This window comes from Prionailurus bengalensis, chromosome A2 (assembly GCF_016509475.1).
Source record: "Prionailurus bengalensis isolate Pbe53 chromosome A2, Fcat_Pben_1.1_paternal_pri, whole genome shotgun sequence".
Lineage (NCBI taxonomy): Eukaryota > Metazoa > Chordata > Mammalia > Carnivora > Felidae > Prionailurus > Prionailurus bengalensis.
The window spans coordinates 149,796,138-149,821,103 of NC_057348.1; the positions used below are offsets into that span (position 1 = coordinate 149,796,138).

At 42.0% G+C, this 24,966-nt stretch overlaps 1 protein-coding gene across 3 annotated transcripts in view; it reads left to right on the forward strand.

Annotated features, from left to right (window-relative positions):
- BPGM (bisphosphoglycerate mutase) overlaps window positions 1–23,859 on the forward strand; it is a 31,317-nt gene extending 7,458 nt beyond the window's left edge. For 2 of the 3 annotated variants that reach the window (XM_043589558.1, XM_043589560.1), the window contains exons 2-3: window positions 9,483–10,144; window positions 21,791–23,859. In XM_043589558.1, coding sequence (XP_043445493.1) covers window positions 9,544–10,144; window positions 21,791–21,972 — 783 coding nt within the window. In that variant the 5' untranslated portion in view covers window positions 9,483–9,543 and the 3' untranslated portion in view covers window positions 21,973–23,859. Of the gene's footprint in view, window positions 1–8,773; window positions 8,901–9,482; window positions 10,145–21,790 lie in introns of those variants that run through there. The other variant, XM_043589559.1, reaches the window with a different exon arrangement.
- The last annotated feature ends 1,107 nt before the right edge of the window (window positions 23,860–24,966 follow it).

Genomic DNA, 24,966 nt, shown 5'->3' on the forward strand with positions numbered 1-24,966 from the left:
TGTAGTAGTAACCTCAGTAAATGCAGGGCCATGTGTTTGCACCAGTCCCCTACCTGCCTGCTCTCTCCAGGCTTGCCTTGCTGAAAGGATGCTGAGTCTAAAAAAATAAATAACTAGGGGCTCAGCCGGTTAAGCATCTGACTTCAGCTCAGGTCATGATCTCACGGTTTGTGGGTTCAAGCCCCGCAGCAGGCTCTGTGCTGGCAGCTCAGAGCCTGGAGCCTGCTTCAGATCCCGTGTCTCCCCCTCTCTCTGTCTCTCTGTCTCTCTCTGTTTCTCCCTTAAAAAAAAAAAATAAACATTTGAAAATAAATAACATAACTTCAATTTTATGGTGGCATTTATGGAAAGAATATTTTTTTGGCTCTACAAGCGATTTAGGTGGAATTTCTGTGCCTACACGTAGTGAAAAGTCTTTGAAAAGATGTCACCTGCATAGCGTGTTTCCTTTGAATCACCTGTCGATTTACTGCTGGGCCAATTGCTAAGCTTGTATTCCCGAGCAAGTGTACATTCACCTGAAGTGTGAGACACTGTGGCAATTTATGAAGACGATAGTCTAAGAAAAGTAAAGCATGTCAAAATGACCTATTTCTGAAGTTGCTTAATACCATGAATACGTCTTCTCTCTAACTTTACCTTGGACCCGTTATGAATTAGGTGAATTAAGCAAAAGTAAGCTCCTCAGACTGATTTAAATGAGTTCAGTATTGTCTTCTGTGAGGAATAAAAACAATTATGAATGGGATTTCATTCCTCAAGGTACTTGCAGTTCTGGCCAAGAATAAAATCAGGTGATTTAATAATTCTGAGATTATCCCATGACAGGATGCTTAAAGGTTCAAAATGCTGATATGATTAGTAGATCTGACTATGATATCCAGCTAGGCCAGGGATTGGCAAACTAAGGCCTTCTGGTCTACTCCCTGTTTTTGTACAGCCCACAAGCTCTGAATAGTTTTTACCTCATTTACTGGTTGAAATAAGTCAAACAATGACAATATTTCACATGGATGAAAATGATATACAATTCTAATTTCAGTGTCCACACATAAAATTTTATTGGAATAAAGCTTCATTTATTCATTTATGAACTGTCTATGGCTGCTATCAGCTACAGTGGCAGAACTGAGTAACTGCAACAGAAGCCAGATAGCCCACGGAGCCTAAAATGTTTACTGTTTGGCCTTTTACAAAAAAAGTTGCCAACACCTCAGCTAAGCTGTACCGTCTCTCACGTTCATCTCCTTCATCGCATCTCAACAGCCATTATCCTGGTCCAGGTCTCCATTATCTACATTACCAGAATCATTGCAAAAGCCTCTCAAGTTTTCCTATCAGTGGTTTTTCCCATCTCATTCTGTGTTTGTAAGTGCTGCCTGATCCTCCTAAAATACACATACTTATTTTAGTGATGTCCCAATACTTATGGAAGAACCTATCTTCTTTGCACAAGACCTTTCTGGGGCCACTATTCAGTCTTATCTTTCTAGGCTAATCTCCTCCTACTTCCTTGTTAGACCCTATACTTAGGATAGAGATCATAAAATCTTCCAAATGGGACACTCAAGTGTGAAAGGGGCCCTATAATGATTACGTGGGGGAAACAGGCCTAAAGCAAGACTGTTCTAGGCAAAGCAGGAAATGTGGTCACACTATCTATACTCCATCCGGTTTGAATGGCTCACCATTCTCCATATGCACCCGTTCCCTTGCTTCTACTCATTATTCCCTTAGGCTCGAGTTCCTTTTCCTTGTTTTATAAGTCTGAGTCTTGAACATCTTTCCAAATCCAGGGTCAATAGTGCCATGTCCATGAGCCTTACTCAGAAATAATCTTTCCTTTTTTTATCTCCCTTATGAATGGCTTTCTCATGGTGTGGATGACTTTGTGCCTTAGTGATACACACACACACACACATCCTTTTTCCCCATCAGTTCCTTGAAGACATAATCTGTGTTGGATCCTGTACTCCTCATAGTCCTAGCATTATGTCATGCTCAGGTGGTGGTTGCAACACATGTTTAAAGAATGAATTAATTGACCAGACTGGGGAGACTGATGAATATTTGGGGCTGTCAATTTGTAAATCATCCATTTTAATGTGATTAAAGTAGTGAGAAAAGTTGGGTTTCCAAGGACTGAGGAGAGCCTCGGATGTCAGCGTGGCAGTGTAGCAGAGTGGTTCTAGGCGTAAAGATAGGCATTGGGGTCCAGCCTGCCTGAGACTGATTGCCAGCTCTGCCATTTACAATCTGTGTCACTTTGGGCAAGTTGACCTTTCCTCCTAAGTTTCTGCATCTGCAAAATGGGAGTAGTCCTAGAATCTTCTCCATAGAATGGTGGTTGAGGATTCAAATAGTCCCAAATCACATGGTGAGCCCTCTATGAATATTAGCTGCTGTGATACCGCATGCTGTCTTCATCATCACGGTACTATTAATGGTGGGTAGGAAAATACAGCGACTCGAGACAAGGATGTAACAATAGAAGAGCTGAGAGAAATGCAGCCCCGAAATCTTAGAATAATTGTACCCCCTTGATTGAAGTAGTCAGTTTCAGAGGGACCAAAGTGGTGTGAGTCCTGCGAGAAGATGGTTTCACTTAGTAAGAGATGACTAGTTAGCAGTTTTTTGAGAGACCAGTTCAGTCGAGTGGTCAAGGCACAGGTTAGGTGTCCGAGAACTAAATAAGTACTGGCCAGAAGGCGGGGAAACAGTGAATAGGAAGGGGTGAGAAGGGGAGACATAGAAGCATATAAAAGATCTATTTGTTTAGTAAGTTTTTTCTTTCAGCTTTACCATACTTTAAAAAGGAAGAGGGATGCCTGGGTGGCTCAGTTGGTTAAGCGACTGACTTCGGCTCAGGTCATGATCTTGCAGTTTGTGGGTTCGAGCCCCGCGTCGGGCTCTGTGCTGAGAGCTCAGAGCCTGGGACCTGCTTCAGATTCTGTGTCTCCCCCTCTCTCTAGTCCTCCCCTGCTCACGCTCTGTCTGTCTCTCAGTAATAAATAAATGTTAAAAAAAACAATAAAAATAAAAAGGAAGAAACCCTGGGATATGCTAATTCAGTGACCTGTGTGGCCCTTTTTGGAATGAAGTAAATCATTGACTAAAATTGGTGCTTAATTCAGGTGCTGGTAACCCTTGCCAAGGGATACATAAGGAACCTTCAGAACCAACTCCAGAGTGGTTAGCTTTACCAAACACAACACAAAAAACAAAGCTTAATTTAAAAAATAATAATAATTTTTCATTTGAGAGTGGGGAGTATATATTCATAGTACGGCACCCCTCTAAATTGCCCACTTGACTTTGTACCTTGAGGTTTTTCTCGAGCAGTCATAAGCTGAGCCCTCCTTTCTACTCCCCTCGTTTGTATGCATTTTATGAAATGACTGCCTGGGTTTGGACGGACAAGTTGTGACTGGAGATGCTCCTGTGAAGTGAAGCCAAGTGGAGCCTAGATACTCAAAAAACCCAGACCCTGAAGTCTCTCCTGGTGAGAAGAAGGAGCACAGGCATTGGAGGCAGAAGGCGTGGATTGTCGTTCCAATTTGCCACTTAGTTGTTTGTTGGTTGGTTGCTTGTTGTTGTTGTGGTTTTTTTTTTTCAAGTTTTTATTTGAATTCCAGTTACTTACCAGATGGTATAATATGGTCAGTAGGAGTCTCTTCTTTCTGGAGATTATGACCATTCATGAATATATTCAACTGTCAAGGACACAGAAGTGTAATGGATGATGGTTATCGGCTCTGGCTTTGCCACTAAATACACTGTGATTCTTGAATTAAGGCTTCCTAACCCCTCGGGCCTGCCAACTGAGTGGTTTTTACTTTGGAAGTTACCGCTAAAACGGTCAGGCCTTAGGCTCATTAAGCACAATGTAATCACCCCTGTCAAACTGACTTCAAGTCAATCAACACAGCTCCTTACTAAGTACCTTGTGTGTGTCGTATGTCAAGTGCCACACTAGATTCCAGAGATAGGGCAAGTAGCACCTGCCGTGATACAGTTCACAGTCTAATAGGGCACCCAGATGCCGGACAAGTAATCTGTCACAAGTGACCCATCACAGCTGTATGCAGTGTTGTAGAGCAGGGTGCTTCACGAGTGTTTTCCAAGCAGGACTGTCCACTTCCCAATGGGTGAAAGGGAAGGGTAGAGAAGTCTGCCTAGAGCAGAGGTTCTCAAAGCATGGTCCTCAAACTGGCAGGATGTCAGCATCATGTGGGAACTTGTTAGAAATACAGATTCTCAGGCCCACCCAGATGTGGTCAGTCAGGCCTTGGAAGTGAGGCCCAGCACTCTGTTTTAACCACTTCTCTTGGTGATTCTCATGTACATTCAAGTTTGAGAATGATTGGCCTAGAGGAAATAACCTTTAAGCTCTAAAGCTGTTCTGATCCGTTTGGTAGCCACTGGTCACATGTGGCTCTTGAGCCTTTGAAATGTGGCTGCTCCAAATTGAGACGTGCTGTAAGTATAAATACATATCAGGTTTCAAAGACCTACTATGAAAAAAAAAGAATGTAAAATACCCCATTAATACTTTTATATAGATTGTGTGTTGGAATAGTATTTTGATTCTATAAGGTTAAATAAAATATATTATTTTTTTGAGTTTATTTGTTTCAAGGAAGAAGAGACAGCATGAGTCGGGGAGGGGCAGAGAGAGGGGAGGAGAGAGAATCCCAAATAGGCTCTGCACTGTCAGCACAGAGCCTGATGAGGGGCTTGAACCCACAAAACTGTGAGATCATGACCTAAGCCAAAACCAAGAGTTGGGCGCTCAACCGACTGAGCCACTCGGGTGCCCCTCAATAAGGTATATTATTAAAATTAATTGCATTTATTTCTTTTCCCTTTTTAATATGAATTTTAAGAAATCTAAAATTATATATGTGGCTTGCAGCATATTGTGATTGACATAGCTGATCTAAAGGGTAACTAGAGGTTACCTCAAGCTGGGTGGGACCAAAGTGGCAGTGGAGGGGAGGGGATGCAGGGCGAGGGTTCTGGGTAGGGTACAGTGTGTGCAGGGGTCCTGAAGCAAGAAAGAACATGGGATGCTCAAGGAAATAAGAGAAAACCAAAGCCTTGCAAGTCATGTTCAGGATTTTGGACTTTATCCTAAGACCAACAGGAAGTGATTGAGGATTTTAAATAGGGTGCTCACTTTTCAGGAAGTTTGCAGTTAATAAATGAAGGCAAGAGAGCTACATCTGAATATATCAAGACTCTCAAAGTCAAAGCTTCTCCCCTCCCCAAAAGATGGTGGGCATGGAGGCATTTGGTCCGGATTGAAAGGGCGCAGGACCCTGCCCGTCACCAACCCGTGCCCCAGGGCTTTAGGCCCAAACAGCCCCGAGTCAAGGGAGAAGCAGACACCTGGAAGAGGTAGTTTTGCTTTCAGTTCATTTTCAGCATGGTTAAAGCTCAGAGCTGGCCGAAGCATTCCAGGAAGAGTCCAAAGTTGAGTGGAAGTTTGATTACAGAGCTGAGGCTCTTCAGGGCACTGGCCCAGGCTTTGGTGAAGAAGGGTCAGGGACAAGGAGCCTAGCACATGTGGGAGTTAGAGGGTGTTGGACAAAGCAGAGGAAAGCTGGGATTGGAGCCTGGAGGCTGGGGGACTGACCTTCTCCTGGGGTATGGTGGCCTCTTCATTCATCTGTGGCCTGGAGATTTCCCTGTAAGTCATGGTACATATGTTAGCAGACTCAAACTGGCCTCCAGACACATTTCACTTAGTTCATGTTTTTAAAATGTATTTAAATTAGTCACCACTATTAATATCAAATTTCACACAAAACTGCGCATTTCTGGGGCACCTGGGTGGCTCAGTTGGTTGGGTGTTCGACTCTTGATTTTGGCTCAGGTCATGATCCCAGGGTTGTGGGATTGAACTCCATGTCAGGCTCTGCACTGAGTGTGGAGCCTGCTTAAGATTCTTCCCCCGCTGCCCCTCTCTCTCTCCCTCTCCCCCTGTCCCCCTCTCCCCCTCTGTCCCTCCCCTGCTCACAACCCCCCCCCCTCTCTTTCTCACTACAGTTGTCTTTAATGTGCATTTCTGGTGTTTTTGAAAATTGGAAGATCCAGGAACCCCACAGAGACATGGAGCAGCCAAGTAGTAGCTACTCCTTTTATTTTTATATGAACTTTTAGGAGCTGAAATGACCATTTAAAAAAATTTTTTTTAATGTTTATTTTTGAGAGAGAGACAGACAGACAGAGTGCTTTAAGGGGAGGAGGAGAGAGAAAGGGGGAGACACAGAATCCGAAACAGGCTCCAGGCTCCGAGCTGTCAGCATAGAGCCTGACGTGGGGCTTGAACTCATGAGCCGTGAGATCATGACCTGAGCCGAAGTCAGACACTTCACTGACTGAGCCACCCAGGCACCCCCTGAAATGACCATTTTTATGTTTTTTAAAGAAGACATTTATTTACCCTAAAGACAAAACTGAGTCCCTAGGTTCTCTGTGGTCTGACTCAAAGTATTGCAGTCTCTCCAGTGTTTGCTTTGAGGAGTCCCTTCTTCTGTGTATTCTCCAGAAAGGTTGTAAGAATGGGACCCTTAGTTCAGTGAGACCAAGTTATACAAAAGCTCTGTCCATCTGCACAAGAGCCACGTCCATCAGAGAAGCACATATGCTCTCTACAGTTTTCCATGGTTCCCATCATGCCTGTGGCTCAGTGTGTGTGTTTGTGTGTTTGTTGGTAAACACTTGGTATACCAGCTCCCATGATGATTAAAATCTTAAACTTTAAACCTCAGCAGATCCCCTGTAAATATTCAGTAGTTAATTAAATGGGAAGTCAGTTGATAGCAGCAAGGAGGAAAGAAGGAAGTGACTTTATTTACCCAAGATAGATGCACTAATCTGTACTTTGTCCTATGTTCACCCCTGTACACCAGAGGGAGGGAGGGGTGTAGTCTTTGTGGCTGTGGTACTGTTTCTCTGCTCTCGCTCTCGCTCTCTCTCTCTCTCTCTCTCTCTCTCTATATATATATATACACATATATATATGTATTGGGGGTGGGGGGAACAGAAATTGTTTTATGTCTTAAACAGAGTAAGCAAATATAGCAGATTAAAATACTGCAAGCTTGGTGTTAAGTGCCTGAATGTTCATGATGTTATTGCCATATATATTTTTTGTTCTCTTGGTATAGTTCATAATCAAAGGCAGTGGAGAAGTGCTTTTGGCTGCAGAATTTGTCCATCCTCCCCTTTTTTAAAATATATATTTTGGAGGGAGGGGGAGAGAGAGAGAGAGAGAGAGAGAGTATGAGCAGGGGAGAAGGGCAGAGGGAGAGAGAGAGCATGAACAGGGGAGAGGAGCAGAGGGGGAGAGAGAGAGAGGGAAGGAGAGAGAATCTTAAGCAGGCTCCACACTCAGCACAGAGCCCAATGTGGGGCTTGATGCAGGGCTCAATCCTGTGACCCTGGGATCATGACCTGAGCCGAAATCAAGAGTCAGAGGCTCAACTGATTGAGCCTCCCAGGCACCCCATCATACCCTTATTCATTTAAAGGGAAAACAGCTTTATTAGCATAAGGAGGCTTCTTGCTTGACACGACAAAGTGAGGGTTGGGGTGGAGGAACACTTGATAGCCTCTCTTTTCTCCATTCCCTTCTCTACCAGCATCAAAAAACAAAACAATAAATGTTACAGGAGGGTGGGTCTAGTTTTTGATCTGACAGAAGTTTCTAGTACTTGGTGAATTGGGGCTCTTTGAAGAAACAATATAAAAATGTCTTTCTTTTGCAAAGTAAACACACACACATACACACACGCCCACACATTCATTATTTGGTCTCTCCCCGTGCCTTAGACGGGGTTTGTTCAAGTGAAAGATCCTGAAATTTGAGCTCATTAGCTTCGTGATTATTCTGCTTCTGGGCACCAGTGATCACACAGCAAAACACTGCCCAGATGTGTGTCATCCCATTCTCTGTTCTTCCGCCAACCTCATGCCCCTCTGGGCTGAGGGTAGAATCATCCCTCTTCCTCCAGAAATTCTCAGCTGTCTGATGTACCTTCGCCCGAGCCCAGTCTCTTCCAGATGCTTCCTGTTTCACATGCACTAAAGCTTCAAACCTGATGCTTGACCAGAAAGGGGTGTCATAAACCTGACGACCCTGGTCTTTCAGCTACTTGCAGATTACCTCAATCTGCTTCTTCCCTCAGGGCCCCATCAGTTTACCTTCTCCTGCAGTGAGATGAAGCCTTGTTTTAAAGGGTTTTTTTTCCCCTTCAGAATCTCTGGAAATTACTAAAGAAAGGAAGAAACTAGATACCTAGATTCCAGTTAACTTTGTCACTGACTGTTATGTAACTGTGGGTGAATCACGGATTAAGTGGGCCAGAAAATCTCCCATTTCATGGAAGTTGCAAGAACGGCAGGAGACCAGGCCCCGATGTTCATATCATTTTTAGTCCCCAGTGTGGAAAACCCTGGGGTGGAAGTGGAGAGCCTGGGCACGCAAGGCGGGCAGTGTTTGTTGGCATACATATGTCCACTGCAAGGAGGGTGAGGGCAGGCTGATGCAGCCGGAACAGCAGATTCTCCAGGGGATGGAGTGGGCCCAGCAGACCTTCGGGCCAGCAGCCTAACTTAGGGAATTCAGAAACACTGTAAGGTTGTCTGTCCCACTTCACCAGATTCTTCTCCCGCTGAGATGCGGCTGGTGTGTGTAGGGCAGCCTAAGATTTGGGCAGGAGGGGGCGGGGCCTCCTTATCAGCGTGCTTCCTGTCACTTCTTCAGACCCGCTCCTGCTAATCTCTTTCTACAGGCAGCATCTCTTCTACAGCTGCTTGCATTTGATAGCTTTTTTGCACCAGGATTTATGCCTGCCGAGCGTTGTTTTGGGGGCAGGTGAGAGATTATTTAGGTGAGTACCGTATTCAGTGTTAATGTTGTTTTAAATCACTTTTGGTGTTGTTTGAACGTTGGACCGTAGATTTTCTTATATGTAGTGTCGCCTGTGGCATTGAAGAGCGAGTTGCCACCCATTAGTGATTTACATACCAAGCAGATGTGGTGGTTCATTGAATTAACATGTTTAACTTCTATAATAAGGTGACACTGGTAAATATTCTTTTTCCACCAGGGGAAAAACAAAGTGAGAAGGATGCCTTCAACCTGGAGTCAGCTGCTAGGAGCTGGGAGTTCCCAGCTACTAGTCATACTTTCAGACATCTATAACTCGTTCTAGTAAATCCTCTCTTCTGTAAGCACAGACTGCCTTTTTATCTGGTGGAAACGCAGCATGCCATTAGAATGACATGTCCTGTCATCTTACATCATACAATTAAGATATTGTCTAGCTGTCAGAAAATTCAAATCGACTAGGCTCCCTGTAATTAATTATCTGTAGAATGTGCCATAGTGTATATGTTGTAAAGTTGTGCTTCCATTCAGGTAGTCGTTTGAATGAAGACCATAACATACTTTTTGTTCCTTCTCTTTCTAGATGTCTTGCTGTCATTGAACACGGGCCCACTTGAAAGTGCTAGGCGAGCTCAGCCATCAGTATGTCCAAGTACAAACTGATTATGTTAAGACATGGAGAGGGCGCTTGGAATAAAGAGAATCGGTTTTGTAGCTGGGTGGATCAGAAACTTAACAGTGAAGGAATGGAGGAAGCTCGGAACTGTGGGAAGCAACTCAAAGCACTAAACTTTGAGTTTGATCTCATATTCACGTCCATCCTTAATCGGTCCATCCACACAGCCTGGCTGATCCTGGAAGAGCTGGGGCAGGAATGGGTTCCGGTGGAAAGCTCGTGGCGTCTAAACGAACGTCACTATGGAGCTTTGATCGGTCTCAACAGGGAGCAGATGGCTTTGAATCACGGTGAAGAACAAGTGAGGCTCTGGAGGAGAAGTTACAATGTGACCCCACCACCCATTGACGAAACTCACCCTTACTACCATGAAATCTACAGTGACCGGAGGTATAAAGTGTGCGATGTACCTGTCGATCAGCTGCCACGATCTGAAAGCTTAAAGGATGTTCTGGAGAGACTCCTACCCTTTTGGAATGAAAGGATTGCTCCTGAAGTCTTAAGTGGCAAAACCATTCTGATATCTGCTCATGGAAATAGCAGTAGGGCTCTCCTGAAACATCTGGAAGGTACCATCTTTATGCTACTACTTATTAGAGGTTGCTAAATGTTATGCTTGGACCTTAATCTAGAAAGGACAGGGTTTCTGAGCACAATTTACATAATGAACTTTCTTGCCCTATTCCCTTTTGTCATTTCAGTCTTTTTTTTTTAATTATATGAAATTTATTGTCAAATTAGTTTCCATACTCATTTCAGTCTTTTAAGAATCATTTTGTTCTATTAAATCAAAAACCCTGTGCCTTTCACATTCATACTATATAAAGCAATGATTCTAAAACTTTAGCAAGCATCAGATTTCCCTGGAGGGAGACTTTGGTCTACTCCAGATTGCTGGCCCCATCCTTGAAGTTTCTGAATTTGTAGGCCCGGGGGTATGGTTGGAGAATTTGCACTTCTAAGGTGTTTTCAGGTGATGTGCGGTTACTGCTGCTTGGGGGTTTTCCACTTTGAGAACTATTGATCTAAAGGATAATAAGGTTTTTGCTGTAGCAAGGTAAAAGCAGGCTAGGGAGGGAATTAATTTCTATAGAGATGGTATGCAAAGTCAATTTATTTATTTGAGTCGTTCCAGATAAACAAAATTATCTAGACTTCAGTTTTGCCTATATTCTTCCAACTCTAAACAATTATTCCTGCGTTGCAGATCTGTGTTTCTTGAACAATTCCTTTGTTCCAGCTCTTTCCTTCCAGACCAGGCCTATTCATTGATTGGGAGAAAGTTAGGGGGAAGGTAAATAAAGGGATTGCCTGTTGGAGATAATCAGTCGGCTCAATTTTATTTTAACCACTTCATGTTGTGTTCTAAACATATTCTGAAATGTACAATATTGTTATCTTCCTCTTAACTGATGTAAACTAGGAACCCCTGAGGACTCGGGCTCACCGCTTTGGGGCATCAGTGATTGCACTGTGACACTTAGAGGGGGTTCTTCCTTCCCCTTTCTCCCTTCACTAAGCAATCCCAGGCATTTGTGCTTTTTGAGTGATCTGCTCCCTCGTCCTTTGTCCTGACAGCACCAGCAGTAGTTAGCCCCTGATATTAGAATGCATTTCTCTAACATTCCTTGCCCATTCTGCTTTACTTTTCTCTATGAGGCTGTGAAAAATGAAGAGGTTGACATTGTATGTGAAATAAGTGAAAATAGGTTATTGGTAACCAAACAAAGTGATCTTTATGAGATTTTATTGTAAACTTTTTAGCATGTGCTTTTGCCCCTGATTTTTATAACATGGCCAAAAGCCAAATCATTACTCGAATACTTGCATCCATTAGTTGTGCAGAGATCTAAACTCTACAGACTTTATTGGCTATTAAAAATGTTATTGGCTAGACATGGCGCTCACCCTGTTTGTGTATATATCTTATTTACTCAACTACATAAAGGCTTCTATTCTTTTTCTTTCAGAATAGTCAGGTATTTGATTAAGTGATAAATAACTTCATCATTATTGGACTACAGTACTTTATTGTTTGAAGAAGAGTTGAGCCTTCTCTTAGGACAACAACAAACTGAAATTCAGAATTTCGAAGTTTCTGCCAAAAGGTGTATTCTGTTCCACCACTCCAATTCCCTGGTTCCAGAGACGAGACTTCGATCTCTCTGTGGCCAAGCTCCCTTCCCTAAAGAAGATGCCATCATCTGCTTCAGGAACCTCTTTTCTCCCCTGTCTTAACTAGGAAACCCTCCCTTTAAAAAATGATTTCTTGCTATTTAATACTATTTATTCTTCAACTGTCTTTAGGTTTAGATGTCTTTAAGATTATTCTGCATCCCCAGCCACAGCCCATTCTAGATACTCCCTTCTGTTAGTGCATCGAGGATTTCCCTATTTGTTACTGTTCTTTTTTGAAGGGAATAGGAAGGTTTAGCCAATGGTGAAGAAGACTGTCATCCTGGTCAGAGTAGAGGGAGAATTACCTGTGGACGGCAAGGTTACCCATAGAAAGCTTACTTTCTGTATTTGAGGGAGGTTTTGAAACCATTAATAATTTACCGAAAAACCATCATTTGGTATAGCTGCTGTGGAAAACAATCTGTCAGCTTCTCTATAGATTAGACCTGTGGTTACCATACGATCCCACCAATTCTATTGCTAGGTATTTACCTGTATTCATTTCCTAGCGCTACTGTAATGAAGTACCAATAACTGCAAGGCTTAAAACAACAGATACTAATTTTCCTCACATTTCCCGGGGCTGGAAGTCCTAAATTAAAGTGTTGCCCGGGTCATATTCTCTCTATCCTTTCTTGCGTCTTCTAGCTTCTTGGGCTTGTTGGCAATCTTTGGCATTCCCTGGTTTGTAGGTGCATCCGTGCAGACCTGTCTTCACTAGGTGTTTTCCCTGTGCGTCTCTGTTTCTTGTCCAGATTTCCCCTTTTCGTAAGAATACACATAATATTAGAGTACGATGAAAGATACCATTTTAACTTGACTACCTCTATAAAGACCCTGTTTCCAAATAAGGTCACATTCTGAGGTTAGGACTTCAACGTATCTTTTTCAGAGGGATAATAGTTCAACCCATAGCAATACTTAAGAGAGATGAAAACCTATGTCCAAATGAAAACATGTACACAAACCTTCATAGTAGTAGTATTCATAAGAGCCAAAACACAGAGAAGCATCCCAAATGCGTGTCACCTAGTGACTAGATACATTAAATTTGGTATCCATACAATACAGTATGATTCAGCAATGAAAAAGAATGAAATACTCTTATGTGCTACAGTGTGGATGAACTTTAAACTCATCATTACCTGAAAGAAGGGAGTCACAAAGGAATATTTATTGTGCAATTCTACTTAAATGAAATGTCCAGAATGGCCACATCTTTACAGACAGAAAATAGATTATGTGTTTCCTGGGCCTGGGGTAGAGGTGGAAGGGTGTGGAATGAACAGTGGCTGCCGTTAGGTACAGAGTTTCTTGTTGGGGTGGTGAAACGTGCTAAAGTTGATTGTGATGATGGTCGCACGAGTCTGAATATACTAAAAGCCGTGGGGTAAATAGATAAATTGTATAGTATGTGAGTTACCAAGTTAAAGCTGCAAAAATAGTTTAATCAATGGGATTGAAAGATTAAAGGATGTGGCATTGGCCTAGAGAAAAATATTGGAGGGCAAATAGGGGAAGCAGTGTCAAAGTAGACATGTATGGATGTGGAGTAAAGAATAAGGAAAAATAAAATAAACTACAGCTTTGGTCACTAGAGCAGAAATGGATTTATAGGGGATGCTGAGAAATTAGTAGGCATTAGTCCTCAGGCTTTATTTAAGCTTTCTTCTAGAGCTCTTTTTTTTTTTTTTTTAAGTTGGATGTATAATGCTAAATGACTTTTCAGAGCTTAACACAACTGAAGCAACCTTAAATTATAATTCCTGTATCTCTCCCTATCTATAGGCCTTATACAAAATGTTGTTATTTGGAAGATAATTGATTTAAAACAGCAGTTTTCATGCTGGAAGAGGCAAATGGTATGAGATTTGAGAAGGAAGTACGTGAAAGTAGAAAAGGCATAAAGTTGGCTGATGTCTGCAGCAGAGGACAGGGGAGGTGTAGATGAGGGAGACAGGAAGTGGAAATGGGAGGGTTAGTGACCATGGCGGATGGCAGACATTCAGGGGGAGAAAAATGGCAGAAAATCCAGAATATTCCATTAGGCACAAGCCATAGAGTGGGGAAGCAAAAGCAGTGGATGTGAAGATTGGGATCTGTCCATAGGAAGACAGAAGGCTGGTATGTAAATTTGGCTCACCCACCCCGGGCAGAACAACTTGGTTCCTTTTGGCCTATGGTACCCCCTGGTGGTGCCATTGTTAAGACTCATGGAGCTCTTTGGTGTCGCTGTGACTCCCTTTAGAATGACCTCCACGCCTAACATGGAAGAAATTATTTTAGATTTTAGAATCACTCCATAAATTAGTTATCATGTCTTATTTTAGGAGTTCCCTAAATACCAATCTCCACTAATGGATTTCTCTTACTATATATTGAAAAATAAGATCCATGTATTCGATGTCACAGCTCTAAGAATTAAGCATAAATGACTTTGCCAAGATCCGAAGGAACAGTGTTATGTTATTTCTTCCACATAATTTCTGTTAATGAGATTTTAGCTTTTTAAAAATTTATTCTGGATGTATATGTTTACCAGAATAGGAATACCAACATTAGTCTTACCTCACACATCTGACTTTCAGGAACTCAAGTTATAGGGCTTTATGTGGTATTTGATAAATTCTCAGCCTAAAAGAAAATATTCCTTTGAATTTGGATGCTAACTTAAAAAAAAATTTTTTTTTGACATTTATTCATTTTTGAGAGACAGAGACAGAGTGTGAGTGGAGGAGGGGGAGAGAGAGAGGGAGACACAGAATCCAAAGCACGCTTCAGGGCCTGAGCTGTCAGCACAGAGCCTGATGTGGGGCTCGAACTCCTGGACCGCAAGATCATGACCTGAGCCAAAGTCAGATGCTTAACCTACTGAGCCACCCAGGGGCCCCTGGATGCTAACTTTTTAAGATTCCAGAAATTAAGTGAATCTTACTTACTTTAGGGGGAAATACAGGTATTTATCATATAGGAAGGACCACTGGCCAATTTATTTGTGTGTGTGTATGTTCATTGTGTTAAAAAATATCATAAAATTTACCATTTTAATTGCCAGTTTATTCTTACTGTAAAGTTACATGACTGTATCACCCCCATTTTCTGGTTAATACCTGTTGTTCCAGTGCAATTATTAATAGCATCTCCTTTCACTTTCATAAGTGCCCTGCTTGAATGATAAATTATGTGGTCACCTTACAATAAAGGTGTTAGCCTTTACTAGTATTAAGAATGAATCCCTGAAATAGGTGTGACCAGATTCCATATTTCCTGTAAACACAAAAGTTGCTAAATTCTTTGCATTGATTACAAAAGTAAAGATGTTTGTGGTTGTAGATTCATCTGATTCCTAGTCATGCTTTCTAGATACGTTTATATAAAATTCTCTCCTATTAACAGGATCTTTCAAGGAACTGGGCAATTTTTCCCTGTATTATCCTTAAACTGCCTGACAAACTTAAAGCATGTTACCTTCTGCTGGGGAGGAGTATGGTAGCTGATAGAATCAACGACAGCATACTCTCATATCACAAAAATACTTTATTGTTTAAAGACTATAACTTTGGGGTAGGAAGGATGATGACCCAGTAAAATAACTAATTAGAATATTAGTCTACCCTGAAATCTCAAAGTGCCTTATGATCTCTCTACTTAAAAGTATACTAGTGTTACACATCTACTCTACCTTGTATACACCTCAACAATGGAGACTGTTGGTTCTTAAGACGTTATTTTGTTTGTCAACTATTTGGTGCTATGACTTTATCCTATAGGCAGTTCAGTCCTGACTGACACTTCTTCCATTTGTGAAAAAGAAGACAGGTGCTGTTGAGGGGAAATGAAAGCCAGACAGACCTCAGATGACTTAGCCATGATCATGATAATTAGTTGGAGTCGTGAACTCCACCCAAACCCAGTTCACTGAGTCTCCACACATGATTACCACCTGGGCTTTTTTGTTTTAAATGTTTTCTGAAAAGTAGCCCTTCCCTTGATCTATTTTTTGTTTGGAATACTATGTTTTAAGAAGCTGAGTCAAGAGTATCCTCGGCAGGCTAACCATTAAAAGTTTATTTGATGCAGCTAACTGAGTCTCAAATTATTATTGCTGTTACCCTAATATTGTGGTTTGTGAATGGTGTTCCCTAGTACAGATGTACGAGGTGACCTTTTTTTTTTTTGAGCACATGCTAAGTGCAGCTCTAGGCATTTACATACATATCCTATTTAATATAGGAACTAGAGCCAGGCTGTGAACTCACTGGAAAACGGAGGTTCAGTCCCGTGTTTTACACTGCTGTTTAGTGTATCTGGGTCATACTTTTTATTTCATTTGACCAATCATTGATCACTCAGCTGTTTTGCTTAAAGAAACTGCTCTAATGAAAAGGAACAAACTACTGATACCCTCAACATCGTGGCTGAACCTCAACGGCATTATGCTAAGTGAAAGACCTGGGCTCAAAAAGCTGAGTATTGTACATTCTTGTTGAAGTCTTAGCCTTCAGTAGTTCAGAATGTGACCGTATTTAGATAGAGAGTCTTTAAAGAAGTAATTAAAGTAAAATTGGGCCATTAGGGTGGCCCTAATCCAACGTGATTGGCGTCCTCATAAGAGATCAGGACACAGACACACACAGAGAGAAGACCATGTGAAGGTACAGGGAGATGACAACCATGTACAAGCCAAGGAAAGTGACTTCAGACTTTGATATCCCCAGAACAGTGAGAAAAGAACTTTGAGTTTTGTTTTGTTTGTTTGTTTGAGTTTTGGTTTTTTTTGTTTTTTTGTTTTTTTTTTTTTTAGCAAAAAACAAGCAAACTATGCACTGTATGACTCCCATTTATATGCCTGTCAGGAAAAGGCAACACTATCAGGTCAGAAAACAGATCAGTGGAAGAAAAGGTAGGATGCAGGGGGGCATAAGGAAATTTTGGGGGGTTCATTAGAGCTATTCTGTACACTAAAACCGGTAAATTTTACTGCATGTGAATTATAGTTCGGTGTAAAAAGTCTAGCTTTTATCCAGTGAAATGACCATTTCCCTAATGGGGACCATGGCTTTTGTTGCCTAAGATAAAGACTCGATTAGTTTGTCAACTAGTAGAATTAATTAAATGAAGGTTGCTACATACGCCTAATTGTGCCTTTGAAAACTAACCCGGAGGGCCCCGGCATGCTCTCTCAAGACTGGGAGCAAGTAGTGCTGACTTTACGCAGCACCCAAACCATGGACATCACAGGGAATCGCTGGCACAGCCGGTCTTCGCAAGTGACCTAGAAGCTGTTGGACCAAGAAGCTTTGTCCTTCGAGGTTGTGAGCCTGTCTAGGAAAGGTTTTTCTGCCCCAGAACTATTTCTGCTCACTTGACACTGAATTCTCTAGTCGTCCTTGGGTCTTCTATCTGTCCTTTTTTTCTTCTCACAACCACCTAGGCAAGGAGTAGGTCAATGCAAGAGCATGAAAAGAACAGCAAGGCAAGTGTTACTGATTTGGAACTAGGCAGCACTCTTGTGCAAGAATTGCAAACACAGGAACCCATGTCAGGGCCTAGGATACGCTTCTTGCCTGATCAGGACAGCTTCTACCATGTCGATTACTTATTTAACATCTCTGCTTTTAAATTGTAGGTAATTGGGAGGTTGCATTACTTTTAACTGGAAAGTAGTCCTTGACACTTTCAGAAGAGGGACTGCAGACAGACCTATGAGATACGATATAGTAAGAAAATTCCTACCGAAGGAACTGCTTTATCTGTTTCTAGCAGCGTAGAGGATTGCCTGTGCTGTGCTAATAAGTCCAGGCAAAAGCAGGGCTCTGCGCTGACTGGTTCAGACACACTTGTCACAGAGCACCACCGCGAAAGCTCCTAACACAGGCTTAGTATCTAAAAGCATCTCGTTCTGTAGCGCTCCAGACAGGCGTTTGTTTCTTTCTCTGTGGTTGGCATAGTCACTTCCTGTTTGTTTGCTGCTGGCCCACACTGAAGGAAAATCCAGGGCCTGAACTGAAGCGTTGGATGTAGTCTGCGTCTTGCCAGCGGAAGTGGATTGTTTAGTCTGGGTTCAAGCACAGGACTAGGCAGTTTCAAGTTTGGAATCAGAGTGGCATGCGGGAGACTCATGAACGACAGGCTTGGTCCCTGAAGAATTGGGTGCAGCTGCACACATAGCAAGGCAAGGAAGCCTTGAGGCAAAATTAGAGAGCCGGGGAGGGCAGGTCAGCCGGGGCCAGCTGTGGCGGCGGGGCTGACAAGTGCTTCACCTTTGGCATTTTAGCGTGATATTTTCGGAAGCTGCAAATTCAGACCTCTCTCCTGTAAAGCAAATGCTTGTCTGGTGGTATGGTCAGGCTTTCTCTTATTCAAAGTTTAATTGATGTAGGAAAACTTGTACTTTTAAAAGTTGCAGGCTATCTTAACTTTAAAATTCAATGTGGATTCTTCTTTTTGCCTTATTCCAAATTAGAGGCTGTTATCCTATCATTGTGTTGCAATATTCAAATAACCCCTTTGCACTTGCTCCCCAGCATAAGTTGTAAATAGTAGCATCCAAACTTTAAAGATTTCTAATTAAAGATAGATAGATCATCTATGAAATTGAGAACATCTTGTGTCAGCTCTCATTTTTACAATAGAATACAGGCCTCTCACCACAGACAGCCCATCAGCGGGGTTTGAATTGTGACCTTCTTGACTGGGAAAGGTAAGTGGGGCGTGTGTGCACCTCACGGCCAAATGAATTGGTCGAAGTGGCTTCCCTCTTTTCCTAGTTTCCAAAAGTATACACTATAGATTTGGGGTTTGCTTTCATCCTGTGACAAATCTGTCTCCCTGGCCATCTTTTCTCCTGTGGCCCGAGATGAGCAAACCTTTGGAGGAAATCAAAGAAAATATATAGACAAATTTAATTTGAATTGTTTATTAGCACTAAATACCTTGTATTCAAGCCTAAGTGCCTTCTCTCTCTCTCTCTCTCTCTCTCTGTCTGTCTGTCTCTCTCTCTGTCTCTCTCTCTGGTAAGGTTATAAAGGAAACACAGTCTTTAATCAAGGTTTCAAGAGTAAAAGAATAGATTTAATTAGAAAGCCCAGAGAGTTCAGGTTTATTCATTTCAGCTGCGTGCTGAGGGCCTGTCAAATCAGGTGCTGTTCTTGGCGCAGGATATAGCCCCTAGAATTGGACACGCAAAATCCTGGCTTTTGAGGAGCTGTGTCCCCATTTTGATCTCTTTCTGAAATTCGGCCGATACTGGAACTCTGGCAAAGTCTTCAGAGTGCTTTCATGTATGGACTTTATAAGTTAGAGTTTGTAGCTAATGTTCTGTTCCTTATCGCTTGTATTTGTATATAAGAAGTAGATTCATACAATATATACAGTTGTAAAAGTGGATCATACAGCTGAACAGTTTCTGGATCCTGGCAGCCAATGCATATAATAGAAGGTTCTTTACAGCTGAACAAATATTACTGAGTTCTCGCAGGGGGTAAGGCACTGGTCTGAGAGCATGTGTGACACAGGGATGGATGAGACATGGTCCCTCTTCTCAAGGCGTTTATAATCCTGGTTGGCGAAGCGAGCATTTGCACAGCCACCTCTAATAGAAGGCCAAGTGTGAATGCTGTAAGTGTATCTTAATACACTTAATTAATGTATATACATATTAACGTAGGTATTAATATACTTAATAATGTACAGTGATCTCGGGGCACCTGGGTGGCTCAGTCAGTTAAGCGTCCCGACTTCAGCTTCAGGTCATGATCTCACGGTTCGTGGGTTCGAGCCCTGCCTCGGGCTCTGTGCTGACAGCTCAGGGCCTGGAGGCTTATTCTGATTCTGTGTCTCCCTCTCTGCCCCTCCTCCGCTCCCATTCTGTCTCTCTCTCAAAAATAAATAAACATTTAAAAAATAAATAAAATAATGTACAGTGATCTCAATAACTGACTGTGGCTCCTGTTCCTGCTATAATGACTTGGTGGAGAGGGCTCATAGGTGCAGATTTGACTTTCTAGAGCTATTCCTGTATGCAGAAAATGAAGTTGTTTGAATTTCTACCCTTACTGGCATTGAGTTACCCCCTTTGACTTACCATAAACTTTCACTGTTTCTTACTCGAAATAGCCCAACCATTTGGATTGACCACAGTTAACTCCTAGGTGCTCCTACGTGAAGATTCAAGAATTAAAGACAATGGTTGGGGGCTGAAGAAGGGGTGGCAGTGGAGGGAGCGGTGACGGAGAAGGGCAGTTGCAGGGTGAGAACTCTGATATTTCCCTTCAAACGTTCTTGGAGCCAAAAAAACAACAACAAAAATCTAAGCCAGTTATCAGACAGGGGATGTGCTGTTTGTTCACTCATTTTAACTTTCATATGATGTTCCGGTTAGTGAATTTATAATACAGTATTGCATAATACAGTATTGATTCAGTTTGGCTTAATTCAGTGCAGATGCATTATTCTAGCCTTAGGAGTTCTGCTGGCTTAACTTTCTCAGGATGAAGAATGGCTTATGCCAAAATCGAGTAATGAGTAATAGCTTCACTGCGGTTTTTCCTAATTTGCTATTTTAAAATTTCAGTCTGTTAAGTCTCATTGACTGATTATTAACCAGTCTAAGCATTTTAAATATTTGTAAGTAATTAGTCTGCTGTGTGAATGATTTGAGTAGTCATTAAAGTGGAATGTCAACTTGGTGTTTATTGGAAATGTCTCTATTTTTGTTGAGCTCTCCTTCCTTTGTATGTGAAATATGATAGTTCTCGTGGCCTTTGTTTAGTTGGCTCTTTGATTTGGTCCCACACAAAAGTGGGATGGTATCTGAGCCATAGACATGAGCTCGAGTGTGGTGCTGTTGAAGAGAGGACCTGTCAAGATCTGGTTAGATCTGGGACCTTGGCCAAACAGGAGAGTCCCATGTGCTCTCCAGCCCCTTGCCAAAGACCTAGAACTCATTTCTAAGGTCCCAGACGACAACCCCTAAACCTGGTGCATCATGATCCCAGTGTGTTAGCTGTTTCAAGGGGATCAGATGAATCTGTTCATGTCCTTACTAGCCCTGAAGACGGAGGAACACGAGGTGCTACTATTTAGTTAGTACCCAGCCCTTCAAAAGGGCAGAACATGATTGCAAACATTCTTTTCTCTCCTTATACTGCGCTGGAAGTAGCCGTGAACAAGTCGGATGACCAGAGTTGAAATCCTGGGATTTGGGAATAAGAAAACCAGGTGCAATGTGATTGCCTTATCAGTCTTGTGATTTGAGAAATTTAATTTAACTTCTCTGGATCTGTTTAGTATTTTTTAACAGCTTTCTTGAGATATAATTTACATAATGCACAGTTCAGTGGCTTTTAGTATGTGTACAGAATTGCCCATCTATCACCACAGTCAATTTTGGAACATTTTCATTAGTCCCCAAAGTAACCCTATACTTAACTGTCACTTCCCAATTTCCTCATTCTCTCTAGCCCTAGGCAATCACTAATCTATTTTTCTCACACTAGATTTTCCTATATAAATGGAATCCCACAACATGCCATCCTTTATGACTGGCTTCTTTCATTAGCATAATGTTTTCGGGGGTCATCAATGTTTAGCATGTATTAAGCACTTTTTTTATGGCTAAATAATGTTCCATTGTATGGGTATACCGCAATTACTATAGTTAATTTATCCATTCATCAATTAATGGACATTTAGGATGTATCCACTTTTTGGCTATTATGCTACTATGATGGTTCATATACAAGATTTAGATAGGAAACATGAAGGAACAACAGGTTGCCCTGAAGGGTATCTACTATCCTAAAATTTAATATTTCGCGAATCTCTGTCTAAGCTTTTTTTTTTTTTTTTTTTTTTTTTAATTTCTGAGAAGTTTTTATACTTCCAGGAACTATAGCTAGAATCCCTTACAGTATCGGGAGTGGTTCCAGACATGCCACTAATATGGCACTCAATAAATGTGCAGTGAAACAACCGAACAGAACTACCTCCTGTGTTGTCTTTAATGCTTTGTCCCTTCCTCTCCCAATCTACAGGTATCTCCGACGAAGACATTATCAACATTACTCTTCCCACTGGAGTGCCCATTCTCCTGGAACTGGATGAGAACCTGCATGCTGTTGGGCCTCACCAGTTCCTGGGCGACCAAGAGGCTATCCAAGCCGCCATTAAGAAAGTAGAGGATCAAGGAAAAGTGAAAAAACGAGTTGAAAAATGAAAGCTTTCCCATTTACTTGCTAGGAATAGCTGCAAAGGAAGTGGCATGCAGTATTTTTTGGGTGCTGATCTCCCTCTCTTTTTTTTCCCCTGATTTTTCCAGAACTAGTCAATGGGATAGAGTTTATAAGGTAACTCGGTAAATGTTATTGCCCAGATAAAAGATTTAGGATGCCTGAGTGCGTTGTCATAAGTCTGATGAGAACTCTCTTGCTAGTCCTGTTTGAATTAGTCATTCATGGGGCTAATTGGTAACCAGTGGGGCTAAATCAAGGTCCTGAGTGTCTAAGATGAGAGAGTAACAAGTAGAGGTGAAGTTTAAGGTATTCATCATTTAATAAATCGTTATTGAGTCACTATTGACAGACACTACTTATTCCAATAGGTAGTTCACTTTTATATTTACTGAGACTTTCTGGGATGATAATAAGGTATATTAGATAATATGCTCTACTTAAGTATTTATTACTAGTCTTCTCTAGGAAAAGGGATGCTTTGCTAGTTAAAACCAGAGGCCCATTAAATGGGAGAAATCACCGATGGATTCCTCCAAGAAAGCCAACAACAAACAGTAAGGCGCTTTGCCTTGTCTCTAGACCAGAGACATCCTTTCTTTGACAGTTGGTACGATTCGCCTTTGGCTGCTGGGATTAGCAACGTGTCGACAGCCATAGCTGTTGATGTTCTCCTTTTGTTTTGTTGAACTTTAATCATTGGTTACTTAAAATTGCTTAAAACTCAAGGTCTGTGACCTAAAATGAATCTCCTCAAAGCATCTCCATGTGACTGATAAACATTAGGTAAAGGCCTCCGAACTAGTCTTTGGCTCAAATCTTCTGTAACTCTCAAAGTGTTGCACCTATTTCATTGCATGGACACTCCTAATTCCCTATAAATTGAACATCAGGGTCAGGGGGAAGGTAAAATATAATGCATGTAATTTTATTCCCATGAGCTGGAAAAATATGGTACATTGGGGCTGGCCATACACATTTATTGTTCATCAGCAGAGAGCAAAAGATTATAGTATGTGACATAGAGCAGCTAGGGTAGGCCACAGACAGAAATGGTTGCTGATCAATCTCAATGATACTGTTTTCCAGATCATATTTTTAGATGTCATGGGTATATAAGTCACGGTTTCTTCAAACTCTTGCCTTATTTTAAGGAAAGGGACATATATTTCAGTGACAAAGTTATGGAAAAAATCTGTAGCTGTTTATCAGTTTTTCATGATTTTCCATTTGTGGGTTAGTCTATTTGTATCCATTTTAGAGTAAATGGCAATGGAAGAAAACTAATTCTAAAACCCTTGCCACTCCTTGGTCTCCATTTGGTTCTTCCTTTGAGACCTTTTAGAACAAAGATGTCTGGGAAGAAGAGATGACCCTGGTGTGCTCCCAGCTGGCCACATCTGGGATGTGTCGGGACACGGCATGCGGATGCTTTACATTTCTGACGAACCAGTAGTGTCTGCTGTAGCCCTTCATTTTAGTCCACTTACTTAACCAAATAATATTCTTTGGAATTCAGAGATCAGATCTTTCTAGAATTCCAAGCCTATGGCCAGGCTATACCTCAGACCATTCTTTAACAGCTTCATCTCTGGATTTTCTGAATTTCCTAACCCGAGTGGTGACCGTATCTTAATGCAGCTGAAAACCCTAGAGTTGGATTCTTCCCTTGTGTTTCGCTTGTCCTTGTTCACTTCCAGGGAGCGCCCCCGGCAGAATGATGTGGTTCTGCACACAAAGCGACACTCACAACCAGTCACTTGGGAATCTGGCAGATCTCCTAAGATAGGGATAATTTTTGCTGATACTTTCTGATGTAATTTGGTGTATTGTTTTTGAGATCTTGGCTGAAATAAATGAGACATTTATGAAAACCTCATGTTAAATTATTTTTTTGGTAAAGATTCTATTTTTAAAACTCTACACCCAACGTGGCGCTCAAACACAATCCCGACCGAGATCAAGCGTCGCATGCCATACTGACTGAGCCAGCCGGGCACCCCATTTTTTTTTAAAGACAGGTACAATTATTTTTAACAATTCCAGCACTTCGTCCTTAGACCGCCTAATGTAGCTGTTTTCTTCACATGGCTCAATTCCAGAATTTTTGATGTAGGAATCTTGAAGGCCAACCTGCATCCTAATCTTGGCAACCTTCTGTTCTCTATGAAGCTGGGACCAAACAAAGGGGGATTTTTTTTTTTTTTCTTTGAAAGTAAAGGCAGATAGCCTGTCTAGAAATTTGGCTGTTAGAGAGGGCAGCCCGGCCTGCTGCCAGGATGGACTTGCCCTGAAGCCGGCTAGACCCGTCTCCTCTGCCCAGGTTGGGATGACTGACTACCCCCGGGGTGCAGCAAGTGTGGTAAGGGCCACAGCAGGATGCTTCTCCCAGGCTTTAAGTTGTAAATTTTCCACAAGTGCTGTATCCCAGTACACCGAGAATCTTTTTTTTCTAAGAGAGCACGAGTTCTGCTTCAGAACACGGAGGTTTTCACATCCTCTAATGCTAATTTGAGCACTGACAACAAAGCGTCCTTGGATGAAGATGCATTACGTCATGTATTTTTCTTTGATAAGATGTGCAGGAAAGATTTCTAAATGAGACCTGTTTATCTCTCAAGCTCATCCAGATTTTTTTGCCTGCGATTTGTAGATTATTTCCCATCTTGGAGCTTGATCACCTTGATGGAAATGCTGTTACCACATGTGCACAATAGGGTGGTGGTTCTTTGTCTTCCAGTCTGGGAAGCGTCCCCAGGCCCTGTAGCTTCTAGAGGGGATTTTTTTGGGGGGAGGGGGGGTGGTCAGTGTGTGAGCCTGTTAAAACCAGTCCCGGGTGGGCAGCACTTGGCCGACTTGGTGGCCAAATATAGAAACCCTCCTGATCATGTTGCCGCCCCCAGAAAAGAGAGAAGACTCAGGTAATTCCCTGCTCCTTCTCTCATGTCGCTGTAGTTCTTTATTTCCCTAGCCCCTTCCTC